We start from the raw sequence: 21,349 nt of genomic DNA, 5'->3' as shown, positions 1-21,349 counted from the left end.
TCCTACTCTGCACACATGGGGTTGCCATGAGTTGAAATCAATTCCACAGCAACTAACAACTACAGTGTATCTTGGACACTTGCCCTATACTTTTAAAGGCATCAAAAGTGTGTGCCCATGGTTCCTCCCCACAGATGGGTGTCTAGTGTCCCACCATTTCAGATGCTGCTTTGGGTTCCTCTGAAATGGAAACACTCTGAAGGCTCTTTTTTAAAATCAAGATATAATTCATATACCATAAAACACACAGTTTTAAAGTGTACAATTGGTATATTCACAAGGTTGTCCAATCATCACCACTAATTTAAGAACATTTTCATTACCCAAAAAAGAAACCCTGTACCCATTAGCAGTCAGTCCCTATTCCCCCCATTCTCTCTCAGCCCGTAACAACCACTAATCTACTTTGTCTTTATGGATTTGCCTACTCTGGACATTTCATCTAAATGGAATCATACAATATGTATCCTTTGAGTTTGACTTCTTTCACTTAGCATAATGTTTTCAAGGTTCATCCATGTACATGATGCATCAGTACTTCAGTTCTTTATCAGTACTTCATTCCTTTTTACGACTGAATAATATTCGAATGTATGCATATACACTGTATGGATATCTATCCATTCATCGACTGATGGACATTTGAGTTTTTTCCCCCTTTGGGCTATTATGAATAATGCTGCTATGAACATTCATGTATAAATTGGAGGGACATTTGTTTTCATTTCTTTTAGGTATATACCTAGGACAGGAATTGCTGGGCCATGTGGTAACTCTAAAGCTGCCAAACTATTTTCCACGGTGGCTGCACCATTTTACCTTCCCACCAGCAGGGTATAAGGGTGCCAGTTTCTCCACATCTTTGTCAACACTTGTGATTGTCTTTCTTCATTATATCTTGAAGGCTTTCAATGAGATTTTGAGAAATTAAAACACTTTCTCCTAAGAACTCTTAGACAAAAACAGGAGTAGGGGTAGGTGGAGGGTTAGTCTTGGAAGCAGAGACCCTGTGGAAGAAGCCTGGATACCACAGCCTGGGTCTTTGCATGTCTGGGGCAGACTAGGAGGTTTCCTCCTAAGAGACCCTAATTCAGAGTTGTAAAGTGCTTAGAAAGGTGCCTGGCACACAGTGCTAAATAGTTGTTATTATTGTTTCACAGAGGGACAGGCCCAGAGGGGTTAAGCTTCCTGCCCAGACTCTGAAATTAGAATCTGCTGGGGGCGGGATGCAAAACTGAGACCCAAAGGAACATGTCAATTCATAAATATGGAATTAGCTAATGCTATTAGTGAGCAAAACATATCCAGATTGCCTGCAAGTGGCTGCAAAGCTGTGATGGATTTCTCAGCTCTAATCATATGGAAAGGAGCCACAGTGATGCAGTGGCTGAAGCACTCAGATGCCAAGCAAAAACTGGTGGTTGAAACCCACCAGCCGCTCTTTGGGAGAAAGATGCGGCAGCCAAACTCTGTCCTACAGGACCCTATGAGTTGGAATAGACTCTACAGCAGTTTGTTTGGGTTTGGTTTGGATCCATGTGGAAAAGGAGACCTGGTGGCACAATAGTTAAAGCGCTGGGCTGCTAACCAGAAGGTTGCCTTCCATGGGAAAAGGGAGAAAGATGTGTCAACTGGCTTCTGTACAGATTACAGCCCTGGAAATCCTATGAGGCAGTTCTACTTTGTCCTATAGGATCGCTATAAGTCAAAGGCAACAGAGTTTGGTTTTTTTGGTTTGACTCATGGAATTAAAGCTACAATTCTTCTATATCATCCTTCTTTTAGTAACCAGTCAGCAAGTAGGACCCGTCCTTCCTAATTCTGGATCGGGACCTCCTAGGATTGCCTGACAGTGTATCTAGCACGCATGATCAGTCACACCCTTCAACAAGCCTCAGTGAGGTCAGATTAGGTCCGTTTGCCCCAAACCCACGTCCAGCTTCTATCGCTAAGGCCCAAACCACATAGTGGTTGGTGGCAGCGCCCAGCCTCGCCCTTGAGTCTCTGGGTACCCTGTGGCAGTGCTAGACAGGCCTTTCGGGGCGCGGGGCATGCCGTGACCCTCCTGTTGTCGCCCGCAGGGCCCTCCATCCCCACTGGCGGAGATGCACCGGCAGCGACGCGACTCGCTGCGCAGGGCCTGTGAGCGCCACACGCGGCGGCAGCGCCTGCTGCAGCCAGAGGACCTGCGGCACGTGCTGGTGGACGACACGCACGGCCTACTGTACTGCTATGTGCCCAAAGTGGCATGCACCAACTGGAAGCGCGTACTGCTAGCGCTGAGGGGTCACGCCCGCGGCGACCCGAGCGCTATCCCCGCGCACGAGGCGCATGCGCCCGGCCGCCTGCCCTCGCTGGCCGACTTCAGCACTGCGGAGGTGAACCGTCGCCTGCGCGCCTACCTGGCCTTCCTCTTTGTGCGCGAGCCCTTCGAGCGGCTGGCGTCGGCCTACCGCAACAAGTTCACGCGGCCCTACCACGCGGCGTTCCAGAAGCGCTTTGGCACGCGCATCGTGCGCCGCCTGCGGCCCAGTGCGCACCCTGACGCGCTGGCCCGCGGCCACGACGTGCGCTTCGCTGAGTTCCTGGCCTACCTGCTGGACCCGCGCACCCAGCGCGAGGAGCCCTTCAACGAGCACTGGGAGCGTGCCCACGCGCTCTGCCACCCGTGCCGCCTGCGCTACGATGTGGTGGGCAAGTTCGAGACGCTAGCGGAGGACTCCGCTTTCGTGCTAGGCCTGGCGGGCGCGCCGGGGCTGCGCTTCCCCGCTCCGCCCCCAAGGGCCCAGGCGGCTGCCGCACGGGACCGTGCGGCCCGCCTCTTCCGGGACATCAGCCCTTTCTACCAGCGGCGTCTCTTCAACCTCTACAAGATGGACTTCCTCCTCTTCAACTACTCCGCCCCCTCCTACCTGCGGCTGCACTAGCTGCCCGGCGCCCCAAGGCACAGCCGGCTTGGAGGCTGGCCTAGGCTGAGCGGGGAGGAGAATGCGCGTTTCTGACCAACCTCTGGTGATGCTGACGCTTCTGGTCTGGGGACCTCACTTTGAGAACTACAGCACTGGCCCCACCCGGGCTTACGTTACACTTGGTTGGGTTTAGGTGCAGCCCCTCTCAGGTGGCCTTATGCCTGTGTGCTTGTCGTTTGGTGCCTGCTCAGTCTGCATGTTCCAGCTGGCATGCACCTCCCCAGGGCCCCTGGGTGGACCAGGGTTCCATAACCAGATATTTAGGTTGTGAGGGAGGCCTTATTTTGGTCAACTCTGATCTGCTCTTGGTGTAACAGAGCACAACGCTGAGGCTGGCTGAGTGTGGCCTGTGGCCCTTAGCAGCGCCTGCGTCCACCTCCCCATCCTGGCAGGGACAGCACGGGCCAAGGAGAGAAATCCTCCCTTGGCTAGACTTAGGGCACGGCTGTCCCCTTGGGCTGGGCAGGCTCAGGATCCAGCAGCCCTTCATAGAGCAGCCCGTCTATCTCGGGTGTCTACTCTGGGTGTCTGTCTGGGCCGGGTGCCAGGTTGTTGGTGTGTGCTAGCAGAGCCCAGAGTGCAATATGGTGGCAGGTTTTACGAGACTTGGATGAGCTGGGGAGGCCATGTTTATTAAACAAATGCATTATTCTTGACTTTGTGAGTTTCTCTGCTTCATTGTGCCAGCTGCTCTGGGCATGGGGCTGTGCCATCTTGGACAACTCACTGAGTCCCTGAGCCTCATTTTCCTCTGCTGCCAAGTGGCATAATAAGCCCAGGGTGGTTATGAAGATCTGATGAGAGGATGGGTCACCTTCACAGCAGCCCAAAGATGTGAGGGCCTGTACAGGGAGTGGGGGGCGGGGCATGTACGGGTGGTAAATTCTGGCTCCAGGGGCAACAGAGACAACTTGAAGAAAATCTAACCTTTTGCTCTGGCAGGGGCCAGAGAAGCTCAGCCAGGCCTGTGTCTTGTGCTGCCTACCCCGTTAGACGTGTGTGTGTGTGTGAGAGAGAGACAGAGACAGAGAAATAAAAATGCCAGAGCTTTGGAAAGAACAGGGCAGGGCATGCTTTAGTTTTTAAGAACAAAAATCAGAAACAAAACCAAGGAGAGGCAGCTTGGCATGGCACCCTGGTAGTGAGGGCCAGTGGGCCTGGTCACAATACCATGCTGACCTGTGAGTGCAGAGCAGCCAGGGTCTGGCAGCTCAGCTATACACACACACACACACTGTCTCTCTCTCTCTCTCTCACACACACACACACACACACACACACATACAGACACACACACACACACACACACACACACACTAGGCCTTGCTTATGCCATGCCGCTGCCTGCAATGCCCTCTCTTCCCAGTCCAGTCCTAAGACCCCTCCTCCACGGGAACCTGCCTGAGGCCTTCCAGATGCCCCTCAGAACTCTCCCAACGGGCCAGTGTGGGTCAGTGCCAGCCCCTCTGGACCTGGGAAGGGACTGCAGCTGCTGGGCTCCCTGAGGCCTTGCTGCAGCCTAGGTGCCTTACCCCGGCCAGAGGGACACAGGAAACTTGGAACCCTTGGGATCCTTGGGTCCCAGCCCTGAGACAGGCTTGAAGAGCTAGGGGTTGGGTGCCTGTTGATATAGCCAGATGCTCCCCGCCTCTCTCCCACCCCACCCCCACCCCCACCCCAGGCCTCCGTCTCTGTCCTCAGTGCTGTGGTCTCCTCACACTCCCTCAGGTGCTCACACATTGTCACCTGGCCCTGCTCACACACTCGCTCAGACAACCCAGAGACCTTTGTTTTGGGCTCACCACTGATCCCTCAGTGCGTCCCCCACCCCTCTCACTCCCACACTGATGTGACCTGTTGGCTGCAATAGCCCACATGCATCCAGATGTCACACTCAGGTGCAGCGCAATTCCGTGTGCCTTCTCGCTCAGGTTACATCACCTGCTGTCATTACTCGGCTCTTCCTACATTCATACACTTGCCCCACACACTCACACAGCACACGCTTCCTCGTGGGAAGCAGGGACCCCACTCTTACCCTGAATTGAGGTCCTGTGCACGCTGACCCACATGTGGGCAGCTGTGGCTGCTGCATCTGCTCTGGGGGCTCCGCTGCTCCCCCATGGGGAATGCTGCCTGCTCTGGCAGCCCTCTGCCCTGGTTTCCTCTGAGGTTGGCACCAGATGTCTCTGACCGCACATGTCACAGGCTGACCACCCACCCCCGGTCATCAGACTGCCTGAAAGTTCAGCTTGGACACTGTGATGGTTAAGGTTGTGTGTCATCTTGGCTGGACCATGACTCTCAGTGGTTTGGCAGTTATGTAATGATGTAGTCATCCTCCATGATGCAATCTGATGTTATTAGCCAATCAGTTGTAAGGGAGTTTCTTCAGGGATGCGGCCTGCATCCAATAGATATATGGACGTTCTGGGAAAGCTCACTCACTTGCTCTGGATCCTGCGTCTGGCTCATTATCGTCTGACCTCTAGTTGTTGGCACTTGAGCCAGTGGCCTACTGAATGACCTGCCAATCCTGGGTTCATCAGCCTCTGCAGCTACGTGAGTTAAGAGAAGCCTCCAGTCTGATGTCTGACCCATAAACTTGAGACTTGCCAGCCTTCACAACCGCATGAGCCATTTCCTTGAGATAAATCTCTCTCTCTCTCTCTCTGTATATATATATACGCGTACTTCACTGGTTTTACTTCTCTAGAGAACCCAGCTTAAGACAGACATACAGAGCTGAACAAGACAAGAGGGCGCCCCAGGCAGGCTCTGAATTTAGCACACCCTTCAGGCCAACATAAATATTTGTATAAAACTTTCTACTGGGGGAGGAGGAAGGTGATTTTCTGTCAAAACCAAACACCAGTTTCTTGAGGGATTATAACAGGCACTGAATGTAACATGGCAATTGCCTTTTATGTCCCAGCCTCTCAGGTTCCCAGAAGAGATGGTCAGCACCCTCTCCCAGACAGAGGGGACCACTGGAGGATTGAGTTTCAAAGTTCTTTGGTTTTTTCTGGCTTTCATTGTCAGGAAAAATGTTTCCCAGTTTTTTGTAGCTGTGTTTTTGTGTTGCTTTGTGTTCTATTTTGTGGCTTTTTCACCCAGGCAGCTTCCTGATGGGTATATTCCAGGTTTAAAATTCGGCTAAAATAAATCCCTGGTTCCTTGTACGTGGCACTATGTGAGACAGTCTTCAGTTTCTGAATTCAGCTGGCGTATCTGTCAGCTTCCGCAACTGACCAGGAGGTCTTGAGGTGATGGGAAGGCCCAAAGCTGCCCCTCCCAACCCTAACATGTCACCAGCACACTTCCAGAGACTAGTGGGCAGCGTTAGGATGAAGGCGTGGCTGTCTGTGATAGGGCTCAATAGCAGTGCTTTAAACACAATTTCTCTTGTCCAGGGGGAGGGGGTTCAGGACTGTTGGGCGGCTGAGAGCCACTAAGGGCCCAGGCTCCTCCTCTCTTGTTGCTCCCCATCCCTAAGTATTGCCATCTTCCACGTGGTCAAGTAGAGAGCTGGCACATCCACTTTCTGAGCATCAGAATGTTAAAAGGGGAAAATAAAGGCACCCAACCTCCCTTTAAAGACCAACCGTGACTTATATGTTCTGTTTTCATTCATATTCCATGGGCCAGAACCTAGTCTTACTGCTTCACCCATTGCGAGTGAGGCTGGGAAGGAAATTCTAACCCTAATCCATTTCCCTCTGGTATTAGCTGTTTCTGGATGGGACGCCCTGATGGGCTCCCCCTGCAGGCGTCTGCAGGTCTCCTGAGGTCTCCCTCTGACCACAGAGCCTGCCTGGCTTGAGCACAGGGGAGCTGGGCATGCCAGGAAGGAAGCTAACACCCCCTGGCAGCGGCCTTCAACTCATGTCTGATGCAGTTGGTGGATAAATATCCCAACTCTTTTACTCTTCAGGTGTGATACACTGAGGCATGGTCTACACTGTGGTCCTGACTTCCTCGCTGGGACTGAGCTCTTGGTGCCCTAGGGGCAGCCAGATCTACAGCACACTCCTCGTTGGTTTCTTCCCTTCCCTGTCTCCTTTCCCACTTCTCTACTGTGCTTCCTGGGATCTCCTCTCAAATAAGTGGCTTCCCCCACATCCTTGTCTCCAGATCTGTTCCTGAGAACCCAGCTGAGGACAGAGGCTCAACCAGAATCCCATTACAGACATACTGTTTTTATTTCACTGGTCTCCAAACAATAGGCAATTAGGATCCTTCAGATCCTTTACTACCACGATGTCGCAGTGAATACTCATGTATACCCATCATCCTGCAAGTATGAATGACTGTAGGATAAATTCCTAGAAGGGGAATTGTTGAGTCAGATGTTGCAAGCTTTTTAAATTGTTAGATATTGTCACATTGTTCTACAAAGAGTTCCTGCCAATTTATACTCCCATCTACATGTTATGGGGATGCCTGGTGCAAAGAAGAGTTCTGTTTTTAACAAAAACAAGAAGTCATACACAGCCCTCCCCGCTCCCATCACACCCCCTTGACACACAGCTGCATGTTCCTTTGAAGGCTTAAGGCTGACACTGAGATGTGCCTCCCTGTAACTGAGCTCAGAGCCTGGGACGAAGCAAGGCTCCTGATGGCCAACATGATCATTTTTAGTGTTTATGAAACAATTGTTCATAGAGAATGTTGCTAAACCACCACTCTATTGTCAAATACTTTGATGGTTGCCTAGCTCTCTGTAAAGAATTTTGCAATGTGCAGCTTCCTGAAGGGCTGGGGTTTTTTTGTTTTTGTTTTTGTTTTTTTGAGGATATTATGTGCATACAACTGGAGCCCTGGTTGGAGCAGTGGTAAAAGTGCTCACTGCTAAACCACTCCTGTGCAGTCCTCACAATCTTTGCTATGTTTCAGCCTATCGTTGCAACCACTGTGTCAATCGATCTCGTTGAGGGTCTTCCTCTTTTTCGCGGACCCTCTACTTTACCGAGCATAATGTCCTTCAAGGACTGGTCCCTCCTGATAACATGTCCGAAGTACGTGAGACAAAGTCTCGCCATCTTCCCTTCTAAGGAGCATTCTGGCTGTACTTCTTCCAAGACAGATTTGTTCGTTCTTCTGGCAGTCCGTGGTATGTATATTCAATATTTTCTGCCAACACCTTAATTCAAAGGCATCAATTCTTCTTCGGTCTTCCTTATTCATCACCCAGCTTTCACATGTATATGAGTCAATTGAAAACACCATGACTTGGGTCAGGCGCACCTTAGTCCTCAAAGTGACATCTTTGCTTTTTAACACTTGAAAAAGGTCATTTGCAGCAGATTTGCCCAACAGCAATACGTCGTCTGATTTCTTGATCGCTGCTTCCATGGGTGTTAATTGTGGATCTAATTAAAATGAAATCCTTGACAACGTCAATCTTTTCTCCGTTTATCAGGATGTTGCTTATGGGTCCAGTTGTGAGGATTTTTATTTTTCTTTATATTGAGGTGTTATCTATACTGAAGTCTGTAGTTTTTGATTTTCATCAGCAAGTGCTACAAATCCTCTTCACTTCCAGCAAGCAAGGTTGTGTCATCTGCATATCGCAGGTTGTTAATGAGTCTTCTTCCAATTCTGATACCCCGTTCTTCTTCATATAGTCCAGCTTCTTGGATTATTGCTCAGCATACAGATTGAATAAGTATGATGAAAGGAGACAACCCTGACGCACATCTTTCCTGATTTTAAACCATGCCGTATACCCTTGTTCTGTTTGAACGACTGCGTGTTGGTCTACGTACAGGTTACAAATGAGCACAATTAAGTACTCTGGAATTCCCATTCTTTGCAATGTTATCCATAATTTGTTATGATTTACACAGTTGAATGCCTTTGCATAGTCAATAAAACACAGGTAAACATCTTTTTGGTATTATCTGCTTTCAGCCAAGATCCATCTGACATCAGCTATGATATCCCTCGTTCCGCGTCCTCTTCTGAATCTGGCTTGAATTTCTGGCAGTTCCTTATTGATGTACTGCTGCAACCAGTTTTGAATTATCATCAGCAAAATTTTACTTGCATGTGATATTAATGATACTGTTTGATAATATCCGCATTTTGTTGGATCACTTTTCTTTGGAATGGGCACAAATATGAATCTCTTCAAGTTGGTTGGCCAGATACCTGTCTTTCAAATTTCTTGGCATAGATGAGTGAGCGCTTCCAGTATCACATCTATTTGCTGAAACATCTCAACTAGTATTCCGTCAATTCCAGGGCCTTGTTTTTCACTAATGTCTTCAGTGCAGCTTGGACTTCTTCCTTCAATATCATTCATTGATTGTTGATCATATGCTACTTACTGAAATGACTGAATGTTGACCAGTTCTTTTTGGTATAGTGACTCTGTGTATTTCTTCCATCTTCTTTTGACTCTTCCTTCATCTTTCAATATTTTGCCCATAGAATCCTTCCATATTGCAACTGGAGGCTTGAATTTTTTCTGTAGTTCTTTCAGCTTGAGAAATACCAAGCATGTTCTTCCCTTTTGGTTTTCTAACTCCAGGTTTTTGCACATTTCATTATAATACTTTATTTTGTCTTTTGGAGCCACCCTTTGAAATCTTCTGTTCAGCTCTTTCACTTCATCATTTCTTCCATTTGCTTTAGTTACCCTATGTTCAATAGCAAATTTCAGAGTCTCTTCTGACATCCATTTTGGTCTTTTCTTTCTTTCCTGTCTTTTTAATAACCTCTTGCTTTCTTCACGTATGAGGTCCTTGATGTCATCCCACAACTTGTCTTGTCTTTGGTCATTAGTGTTCAATGCATCAAATCTATTCTTGAGATGGTCTCTGAATTCAGGTGGGCTATACTCAAGTTCGTACTTTGGCTCTTGTGGACTTGTTTTAATTTTCTTAATATTCTCTTACTGCCCTTTTATTACTTCTGTAGAATAAAATCCTAGGAGAGGGGTGAGTAATTAAGGATGATGCACATGTTTATGACTCTGTGTTTGGGTAAGCTATGAACTTTTTCTACAAATAGAACTACCAGCTTTGCCCCCACTGCTGAAATACCAGGAAGTCCTCTGTCCTATGATATTTCCTAAACACTCAGGGGCCAGATCAACTGTTAGCAGGATGTGGATCCACAGGTACGTTTATAAGCTGTTCATGGACAGTGAAGTGGGCCACCACTATGGAAAACAGCCTGGGACTAGCTGGTACAGCTGGACATTCAGGAGCCCCCGGCCAGCAATCCCTCTCTGGAGAAATGTGCCCCGGGTGGTAGGGGCAGGAATACTCAGAGCGACATTGTCCATAATATCCAAAAGTGGACAATTGCCGAAATGAGTATTAGAAAGAGAATAGATAAAACAGGGCATACCCACACAAGGGAATTTTACACAGCTGTGAAAAACGAGTGAGCTACCACTACTTGCAGTATGGTAACCCTCAGGAACGTGCTGTTGAGTGACAAAGAAAGTTGGATGTAGTGTGATGAAATCTTACATAACTAAAAAAAAGAAAAAAGAGAAAACCATGTATTGTTTAGAGATACTGTTTTTAAAAAGGGAAAAGTGGTGCGAGGAGACAGGGTAATAGGGTAGGGCAGACATTCCCAGGAAGGTGTACAGGTCCTGGCCACACTCTGCTTTCTAAGCTGGAATTGTTCATGTGTGCATTTATTGTTATGCAGTAGTATACGCGCACATTATTGCATTCTTTCACATATTATAAAATATTACATAATTTTAAGCATTAGAGAAAAACTTTCTGGGGCCTATACAGTCCAAACGGAAATCAATCTGTTCCAACCCACCACCACCCCCTCACAAAAAAAGAGACCCAAGAGGGTCTCTGTGCCATGCAAGCCTAAGGAGCAGCTGCTGGATGCTGGACCTCCACCATCAGACAGACACTGTGAGTCCTTCTTCATGAAACTTTGGTCTGCTCCCCACCCAGGCTGCCAGGGGTCTCCTGCGAGGAGCGTGCTGGAGGCCTCTCGCGGGTGCCACCTCACAGCAAACCTCTGCACCCTTCCCCCAGGTCCCAGATACCCAGTAGGCTCCACAGCAGAACTGATTTCAAGGTCTGAGGCAGACCCTGTCCCCTTTCCCTTCCCCAGGGCCTGGAGATCCCCTCCTTCTCAGTCTTCTAATCACAAGGGATTTCATTCCACCTCCTTTCCAGGAAAAGAGCACCACTGATCACCCAGCTAAGTACGGCCACCCTGGTCATCTCCAAGGTCCCAGCCCTGCTCTTACAGGGAGAGCAGGTAGAGGGTTACATTTATGTCCTCAATTTAATTTACTCTCCGAAGGTCTTCTCTAGGGTCTCTCTTTGTAGAACAAAGGGGAGAAAAAACTTAAATCTTCAGCAAGCACACTGCTACACAGTGTTGTTATTATGCATTCCAGAGGGATTGTACCTATTTCTAGCTTTTCTATAACTTATGAGTGTACCTGTTTTATCTCACACTTGTTGTTAGTGCCATTGAGTTGACTCCATACATGCAGAATAGAACTGCTCCAAAGGGTTTTCAAGGTTGTGAGCTTTTGGAAGCAGATTCCAAGGACTGTCTTCTGAGGTGCCTCTGGGTGAGTTTGAATAGCCTATCTTTTGGTTAGTAGTCCAGTGTTTAACCATTTGCACTACTCAGGAATTCCTTTATCCCACGCTACTTCTCTTTAAATTATTTTCTAAATTTGTAATAGATGAACAACATGGTATTATGTTAACATATTAAAAGTTTAGAAAATGGTATGCCTCCCTCCCAACCCTGTCCCAAAGTCCCCCAGTTCTCATCATCGAAGGTGACTATTGCTACCTGTTTCACACATACACACCTATCCCATTTTCTAATATACACAAAATGGTGGCAATACACTATTCTGCTGTGTATAAAGAAAAGCCTCCTCTCACTGCAGCTATTAAATACTGTACTGGGAGCCCTGGCCAGAACAATTAGACAAGAAAAAAAAAAAAGGTATCCAAATTGGGAAGGATAAAGTAAAGTTATCCCTTTTTGCAGATGACATGATCCTATACATAGAAACCCCACCCCCAAAGGAGTCACAAGAAAGCTACTAGAGCTCATAAATGAATTCACCAAAGTGTCAGGGTACAAGATCTAAACACAAAAGTCAGTTAGGTAAAGGCAGCATCAGATGCAGGTGAAGTGCACACAGCCTGACCAAGGTAAACAATGTCACTAAGAAGTGCCCAAGAGAAAAATTCATTTTTGGTAAAGGACATGAAAAATATAATTTTGCAACACCAACAATTTCCAAAAAATATGTGTGTGGGTACACAAATGTGTATATAGGCATATATGTGTATGGGTAAAAACATGTGGGTACATATGTGTGCACAGACAGATGTGTCTTTAGGCATATGTACGTACAGATACATGTGCATACGCAGGTATATCCATATATAATAAATCATAGGGGACACAGTTACAGATACTTCTTAGACATAGTCAATCAAATACCTCACAAGATTGATTTTCTGGGTTTGAAGGTTTAGGACCACAGTCTCATGGGACAATTCAGTTAATTGGGATACTATAGCTCATTAAATGCATGTTCTACATCCCAATTGGTGAATAGTGTCTGGGGTTAAAAGCTTGCAAGCGGCCAGCTGAGATACAACTATTGGTCTCTAATTCAGCTGAAACAAAAGAGAAAGAAGAAAACCAAAGTCTCAGAGAAGAAAGTAGTCTACAGGACTAATAGTCTACATGAACCATGGCCTCATCTACCCTGAGACTAGAACTAGATGGTGCCTGGCTACCACTACCAACTGTTCTGATCAGAGCCACAATAGACAGATCCTGATAGAATGAGAGAAAAATGTGGAACAAAACTTAAATTCTTAAAAAAGTCCAGACTGGACTAGTTGAGACTAGAGGACTCCCCCAAACGGTCTCTTTAAGCCTTAAACTAAAAATATCTCTTGAGGTTGCCTTTTAGCTAAATAACAGATTAACTCGTAAAATAAAGAATATCACCCATAAGTAATAAACTCCTTTTAAAAATCATCTATATGAGACCAAAAGGTCAGAAATTACTCTAAAGCAAAGATGAGAAGGTAAGGGGGCAGGAAACTAGAGTACTGGAAATGGTACAGTCAGAATGGAATGATTGAGAATGATGACACACTGTGAAAAATGTAACCAATATCCCTGAATAATGTGTAGAAATTGTTAAATGGGAATCTAATATGCTGTATAAATGTTCACCTTAAACACAATAAAATAATTATTATTATTTTTTAAGTCAGGTTTTTATACAATAGCAGTGAACAATCTGGAAAGGAAATTAAGAAAACAATTCCATTTATAATAACATCTAAAAGAATAAAATACCTAAGAATAAATTTAACTAGGAAGGAAAAAGACTTGTAAATAGAAAACAATAAAACATTACTTAAAGAAATTAAAGGAGGCCTAAATAAATGGAAAGACATACCATATTCACAGAATGGAAAACTTAATATTGTTAAAATGTAATGCTACCCAATAAGACAGTACACAATACTAGGGAAGTCAGCATAGAGCTTCACAGACACATCCAATTGCCCTGAGAGACCGAGCTACTGGGCTGAGGGCTGGTGACCAAGGTCTTGGAGGACATCTAACTCAATTGGTATAACATAGTCTATTTAAAAAATGTTCTACATCCGACTGTGGTGAGTAGCAACTGGGATCTTAAAAGCCTGCAAGCAGTCATCTAAGATACATGTACTGGTCCCATTCCAGCTGGAGCAAAGGAGAATGAAGAAGACTAAAGACACAAGGGAAAGATTGATCCAATGGGCTAATGGACTACAACTACCACAACCTCCACCAAACTGAGCCCAGAAAAACTAGATGGTGCCTAGTTACCACCACTGATTGCTCTGGCAGGAATCACAGTAGAGGGTCCTGGACAGAGTGGGAGAAAAATGTAGAACTAAATTCAAATTCACACACATATAAAAAAAGACCAGGCTTGCTAGTCTGACAGAGACTGGAGAAACCCTGAGAGTATGGCCCCTGGACACCCTTTTAACTCAGTACTGAAGCCACTCCTTAGGTTCACCCTTCAGCCAAAGATTAGACAGGTCTATAGGGCCAACAATAACACATATGAGGGACGTGCTTTGTAGTTCACTCATGTATATGAGACTAATGGGCATATCAGCCCAAAAGCAAATATGAGAAGGCAGGAAGGAACAGGAAAACTGGATGAATGGAAATAAGGAACCTGGGGTGGAAAAGGTGAGAGTGTTGACACATTGCGGGGTTGGCAACCAATGTCAGAAAACGATTTGTGTATTATCTACGTAATGAGAAACTAATTTGCTCTGTACACTTTCACCTAAATCACAATTTAAAAAAAAAAAATTTAATAACTACCCAAAGCAATCTATAGATTCAACATAATCCTCAACAAAATTCCAACAGCCTTCTTTATAGAAATGGGAAAGCCAATCCTTAAATTCTTATGGAACTGCAAGGGGTCTCAAATAGCTAAAGCAATCTTGAAAAAGAAGAACAAAGTTAAGAGGACTCACATTTCCCTATTTCAAAGCATACTATAAAGCTACAGTAATCAAAACAATCTAGTACTGGTATAATGATAGACATATAGACTAATGGAATAGAATTGAAAGTGCAGAAATAAACCCATACATCTATGGTCAGTTGATTTTCGACAAGGGTGCTAAGTCCATTCAATGAGAAAAAGAATAGTTTCTTTAGTAAATGGTGCTGGGACAACAGGATTTCCCAAGCAAAAGAATAAACCTGGACCCATACCTCACACCGTATATGAAAACTTAAAATGGATGAAGGGCTTAAATGTAAGAACTGAAACCATAAAACTCTTAGAAGAAAACACAGGGGTAATGCTTCTGGACCTAGTTTTTAACAGTGGATTCTTCGATATGACACTGAAAGCACAAGCAGTAAAAGACAAAATAGATAAATGGGACCTCATCAAAATTAAAAACTTTTGTTCATCAAAGGACTTTATCAAATGAAGAGACGACCTACAGATTGGGAGAAAATTTTGGGGAACCATATATCTGACGAAAGTTTAATATTCAGAATACATAAAAATCCCTACAACTTAACAACAAGAGACAAACAACCCAATAAAAAAATGGGCAAAGGACTTGAATACACATTTTACTGGATGAAGAAATACAAATGGCCAATAAAACCTGAAAAGATGCTCAACATATTAGTCATTAGGGAAACGGAAATCAAAACCACAAGGAGATGTTACATCATGCCCACTAAGATGGTCATGATTTAAAAAAAAAACAAAAAACAGAAAATGACAGGTGTTGGCAAGGATGTGGAGAAATATGATCCCTCATCCATTGCTGGTAGGATTGTAAAATGACACAGCCACTGTGGAGAACAATCTGGCAATTCCCCAAAAAGTTAGACATAGTATTACCATACAATCCAGCAATTCCACTCCAAAGTATATACTCAAAAGAATTGAAATCAGGAATACAAACAGATACATGTACACCAATATTCATTGCAGCACTATTCACAATAGACAAAAGATGGAAACAACCTAAATGCCCAGCTGAATGGATAAACAAAAGGTAGTACATACATATAATGGAATATTACTCAGCCATAAAGAGAAATGAAATCCTAATACATGCTACAACATGGATGAACCTGGAAAATATCATCCTGAGTGAAGTCAATCACAAAAGGATAAATATTGTATTATTCCACTTGTATGAAATCTCTAGAATAGGCAAGTGCTACGGATTGAATTGTGTCCTCAAAAAATATATGTTGTAAATCCTAACCCCTATAACTGTGGTTATAATCCCATTTGGGAATGGGTTTTTTGTTATGTTAATGAGGCAGTATTAGTGTAGGGTGTGTCTTAAATCAATCTCTTTTGAGATCCCAAAGAGCAGATTAAGCAAACAAGCAAGCACAAACCGAGGAGAAGATCCATGCCACATGATCACCAAGGACTTCCCCCAGAGCGGACAGAGAGAAAGCCTTCCCCTAGAGCTGGCGCCCTGGATTCAGACTTCTAGCCCCCTAAACTGTGAGAAAATAAATTTCTGTTCATGAAAGCACCCACTTGTGGTATTTCTGTTATAGCAGCACTAGATAACTAAGACAGCAGTCTACTAGTGGTTGCCAGGGGTGGATGGGAGGGAAGGGAAACAGAGTCTCATTTCTTAGGGGACAATGGGCTTCTGATAAGGGTGATAAAAATTTGGAAACAGATAATGGTGATGGTTGCACAACATGATGAACATAACGTCACTAAATTGTACACGTGAAGAACGTTGAAATGGCAAATGTCGTTACATACATATTTACCACAATAAGAAAAAGGAGCTGCTTCTTCACTTTATTGGTTGCCTAGTATTTCAGGGTGTCAATGTAGTATAATTTAACAGTCCCCTGTTAATGGCTATTTAAGTGACCTCCAATCTTTTGCTATTTCCAACAGTGCTGGAATGAATATCTTTGTTCAAATATCTTAACGTGTGAGTATATCTTTGGGATAAATTCCTAGAATGACATTCAAGCTTTTTTAATCTTCACACCAACCCATCATGCCAGTTTATAAAAGAGAAAATGGAGGTTCAGGAAGGCAAAATGATTAGCCCATTAGAATCTGTGTCTTGAGCCAAAGAAGTTTATTTGTAGGACGAGGTTTCTGGGGATGCGAATGGTTCCTGGTTTGGTAAGGCCATAAAGCCTGCTCCCCTCGCTAAAGGACACGTCTGCCTGGAAAAGGGGCCTCTGTCACCGGGAAGGCCAAAGGAGAAGGTTGCTATGATTTCTAGGAGTGGCCTCTGGAAACTCCTGACACCAAGCCACTCTGGAGGTGGTCCACATTGGTGCACAGAAGGGGCTGCAGGCGGGTTCCTTGTTTGGGAAATCGTTGGGTCAGGAGCTTGATCTCCCAAAGGTTTCTCTGGGGCAGCAGCCGCGGCTGCGGCGGGGAGGAGCACAGCAGTGAGGGGTACCCTGGAAACTGAAGCCTAGGAAAGAGCCACACAGCCCTCAGTGGGTGGCCGCAGCAGTGTGGGCTTAGGACAGTCCTCCACCCACTGCCACCCTGACCCTTCCCGGGCATCCTCCCTGCTCTTCACACCTGCTCCTCTGGATTTCTTGGTTGGTGGTGCCTCCATCCACCCAGACGTCCAAGCCAGAAACCTGGAAGGCCCCTTCTCCTGTGCCCCCAGCCCCATACTCACATGGTCCCTGAGCACTGCCCACTCCCTGACTGACCAGGAGTTATCTGAGCGCATGCCAGTTGGCATGCCTTTCCCCATGTCAGCCCACACCTGCTCACCTCACCTGGGCCTGCAGACCATCGCACCTCCTAATTCACCTTCTGTCTCATCTAAGTACAGTTCTGATCAGGCCACCCTCTTGCTTCCCAGTCTCCAATGGCTCCCGTTGACCCTCAGATACAAATTTGGCACCCTTGGCGACCTAGCCCCTGCCCGTGTCTAAACAATCTGGGACAAGAGCACCTCACAGCCTCTGAATGGGGCACTCCCTCCTGCAGCAGGGCATGAACACCTGCCACTGCACTGCCTGGAGCTCCTTCCTTCCACTGGGCCTGCTTCTCACCAGCCCCATTCCCCTTTCTGCCCTGTCCTGGGTTTCCTGTGTCCCACTTCACCCACCCATTCCCCACCCTCTCTGCCCAGCTCCGTGCCCTGGGAGGCTGTCTTTGGCATCACCCAGCCCTGGACCCTTGGTTTAAAAAAAAAAAAATCAAACCCACTGCCGTCGAGTCAATGCCGACTAATAGTGACCCTATAGGACAGAATAGAACAGCCCCATAGGGTTTCCAAGGAGCAGCTGGTGGATTCGAATTGCTGACCTTTTAGTTAGCAGATAACTGCTTAACCACTGTGCCACCAGGGCTCTGAGCCCCTGGTTAGAGCTGGCCAATCACAGACCCTGAGGAGAGCTCAGAGGGCGAGAGGAGGGGACAGGGCTTGTCCCTTGTCCTCCACTGCGGAGCTCACGGGCAGTGGGGCTGGGGACCCAGTGGAGGTCGGCTTCCTGCTATGGCTGCGCCCTGGAGCTGCGCCATCCCTGGTGGGCTCCCCTACTTCCCCTACTCTCTGCACATGGCAAGTTCTCTGGTTACAGCCCTTTGAGTGGCCCCTGACACATTAGCTCACCGCTTGGGTTCATCCTTTGGAGAGCTCTTCATTGACCCTGCCTGCCCCCACCTCCCCCGCCCCCCATCACAACCTTCCAGTTCAGAGATTTGGAGCAAGAGCCTGGGTTGCGATGTTGCTGCCCACCCAGCGAGGGAGGTGGCAAGACTTGGGGCACAGGGCCAGGGCAGAGTAGTGCCAGGCATGGTTGTGTGTCTTGGTGTATGTCTGCTTCTCTGTCTGGGTGTCTGTCTGTGCACGTGTGTATACTGTCCTTCTGGGTGTCCAGTCAGGGAAGTGTGGCATCACTGGGACTTGTCAGAGGTGACATACAAAGTACCAAACAATGAGCATCCGACCAAGGCTGTCAGGGCAGGGCTGGGGGACTCAGAGGCTGGGCAGAGGTGGGTCCCATGCCCATGTGGAGTCTGAGTCTCCTCTCTCTGTTTAGGAGTGAGGGTATGCACCTGTGGGTCTCTAGTTCTCCACGGGGGCATCTTTTGTAGGGCATCTGGGTTTGGTCCTGCAGTGTTGCTTCTGCGGGGCATGGGGAAGAGGGGGTGACTGTGTGTAGGCGCATCTGTGTGCACGTGGCCAGGTGAGGGGCAGCACCCATGCTCTCACCTGCCAGCAACCCCACCACCATGCCACCAGAGGCTACACTGGGTATAGGAGCTGGCTGGCTCCCCCTCCGCCTTTGCCTTGGATGTGTGGAAGGACTTCAGCCAAGTTCTGCCCTCTCAGGCCATGGACCCTGACGCCACTCCAGGGAGACCAAAGCCCTCTCTGCCTTCAGGGTCCTAAAGCTGCCTTGCTGTGGGAGGAACTGCTGGAATTTGGTGTGTCCTTTCTCAGCCTCAGTGTCCTCAGCAGGAGGGGGATATGAGCCCTAGGCTGGGTGTGCACGTGGTCAGCGTGGTGTGACTGTCCTGGCTGAGCACAGGTGACTCACCCTTTGTCTGGAATGGACCTCGTTGGCACCAACCCCCTCTGCAGGGGCAGCAGCTCCCTCGGTGTGTTGTTAACTGTCATGACCTCCGAGGTCTGTGGGGGCTCTGGGCCAGGTTCCGTCAGCCAGCTGAACCTACAACAGGCCCCCGGGGGCATCTTTAGACCACCTGCAGCTGCCAGCCACATAAAAGCAGCTCCCACTCATCTGGCACTTTCTGTTTGCCAGGCAATGTTGCTTTACAAACATCAACCCATATATGGTACTAGCTCACAACCATGCTACGAGGTGGGTATTGTTACCCCATTTTACAGAGGAGGAAACTGAGTCACAGAGAAGTTAAGTGACCTGCCCAGGGTCGCATGGCTAGGAAGTGGAGGAGCTGGGATGTGGGCCCAGGCAGCTGGCTCCAGAGCCACGTTCTTAGCTGTTGCAGCCAAATAGCCTGAATGAGTGCCCCCATCCCCCAAGCCTTAACCTCCCCAAACTTTAACCCAGGGCCCAGATACTGCATGGAATGTATGTACTACTTTTGGCCTCAGGTGACAGCTGGGACAGGGTCTCCTGAGGTGAGGATGAGGACAGGTGTTCAGCTTGGCCTGCTACAGGTACCCAGTGTCGACATGGCAGTCCCCGTGGCCTGAGGGCCACTATGTCCCTCCTCCTCTGCCGGCTCAGCTCCAGGGTTGAGGGGAGGGGACTGAGGCAATCCTGGGTTCCAAAACGAGACAGACTTGGTCTGGAAGACCCAGGCTTTCCAGATGCCTCCCTAGGAAGATCAGGCACCCAGAGCAGTCACTAGGTGTCCAAAGATGACCCAAGGGCTCCCAGTTGATGCCACATCCACCAAAACCAAGGCCCAGGCCACACAGCGATGCAGGCTGGATCACACCCTTGTGAGCTGACCACAGCTGCACATCTGTTCTAGCATGGGGCACCTACTTGTCCTCCAGGTGGCACACAACGGGGGAAGGGGTGTGGGGGAGCAACACCAGGGGGACAGTTGTGAGGTCAAAGGACATGCATGTCCAAATGATGCCCAATGGGCCTCAGGACAGTGGACCCTGGGCACTCTCCCAGCAGTGTAGCAGGTACTGCCAGACCCTTCCATCTTGCCGATCTGGTAGGTGTATTGTGGTTTTACTCTGCATTTCCCTGAAGACTAACAAAGCTTGTGCCTCCCAGCACGTTTGCTGTGGGACCGTCGGTTAGGTAGTGTGCTGGTCTGGGGCCATCCCCTGGGCTGTCTGACTTTTTCTCGCTGGCCTATAGTATTCTTCTGGTACAAGCCTTTTGTCAGATGTGTCTTCAGCATCTCTCCACTCTGTGCCATGCCTTTCACATTCTGTGGCATCTTTTGATGAACTGGCACTTGTGTCCCGGGAGCTTCACACACTACTGCTGCCCAACCCAGACCAGGTACCTCAGATTTGGGGAGGAGTAGGTGCCTATAAAAATGCCCCTCTGGTAACTCTAATGAGAGAAACAGGCCTAGGGGATGCAGGCTGCAAGGGGCCCAGCCCCTGAGTTCTCGGACAGGACTCTGGAATGGCCCCAGTTGTCCTGGCATCTATCTAGAGCCCTCAGTTTAGGGATTGGGGCAGGGAAGGAGCACCCCAGACTGCCAGGAAGTTCCCCCAGCAGAGCACAGAGCTGCCAGGGGACTCCCTGTGGCCAAGAAGCCCTCTCCCCACTCCAGCCTGTGCCCTGCAGAATGCCCTTCTGGATCCTTGGAGGTTCTGGGAGCCCAAGTCACACAAGGGAGGCAGGACTTAGCCATAGGGTTCTGGGTTTCCTGTACCTGTATGGAAACTTCTTGGCAAATCTCTCCTGGGCCTTCATCCTACACTTCTTAGACTGGTGGCCCTTCTTGTGCACCCACGAGTTCATCATGGGAGGGCTTAAGCTCTGCAGCACCTCGCGGCCATTGCTAGAAGACAAGAGAAGCCATCAGAGTCTGAGGACTTTGCTTCCAGAGGAGCTGGAGGTGGCGGTGGGAGGAAGCAGGTCTGGTCAGGACCTTGAGCAGTTGGCAGCCCTCCTCTGAGCCACAGCATACTTACTTACAAAATGGACAGAGGAAGGTGGCCCTTCTCCTTCACGGGGCTGTGGGAGAGCTGGTAATGCTGTACTGTCACCAAGAGCCCAAAGCTGACTATCCTGCGCACTTGTCTATGTGTGCGCACAATGTGTGTGTGCTTATGCACGTTTTGCTTGTGTGTGTGTATGCACATGTATGTGCCTGTGTGTACTTGTGCATGCTCATGTGTGTGCATGTGTGTACGCAC

At 47.8% G+C, this 21,349-nt stretch overlaps 2 protein-coding genes across 2 annotated transcripts in view; one reads left to right on the top strand and one right to left on the bottom strand.

The window, feature by feature from the left end:
- CHST13 (carbohydrate sulfotransferase 13) overlaps positions 1-2,927 on the top strand; it is a 5,596-nt gene extending 2,669 nt beyond the window's left edge. Inside the window, exon 2 of the mRNA XM_023728946.1 lies at positions 2,082-2,927. Coding sequence (XP_023584714.1) covers positions 2,082-2,927 — 846 coding nt within the window. The remainder of the gene's footprint in view (positions 1-2,081) is intronic.
- Positions 2,928-16,770: 13,843 nt separating this feature from the next.
- Positions 16,771-20,951, bottom strand: CUNH3orf22 (chromosome unknown C3orf22 homolog). The gene is made up of 3 exons (XM_004368688.1): positions 20,863-20,951; positions 19,065-19,196; positions 16,771-16,972 (listed from the first exon to the last, which is right to left on the bottom strand). Exons 1-3 carry the CDS (start codon positions 20,949-20,951, stop codon positions 16,771-16,773), a joined length of 423 nt encoding a protein of 140 aa, XP_004368745.1.
- Positions 20,952-21,349: the final 398 nt, after the last annotated feature.

This window comes from Trichechus manatus, unplaced genomic scaffold (assembly GCF_000243295.1).
Source record: "Trichechus manatus latirostris isolate Lorelei unplaced genomic scaffold, TriManLat1.0 scaffold00001, whole genome shotgun sequence".
Taxonomy (NCBI): domain Eukaryota; kingdom Metazoa; phylum Chordata; class Mammalia; order Sirenia; family Trichechidae; genus Trichechus; species Trichechus manatus.
This window is presented reverse-complemented; position numbering and strand designations above follow the sequence as displayed.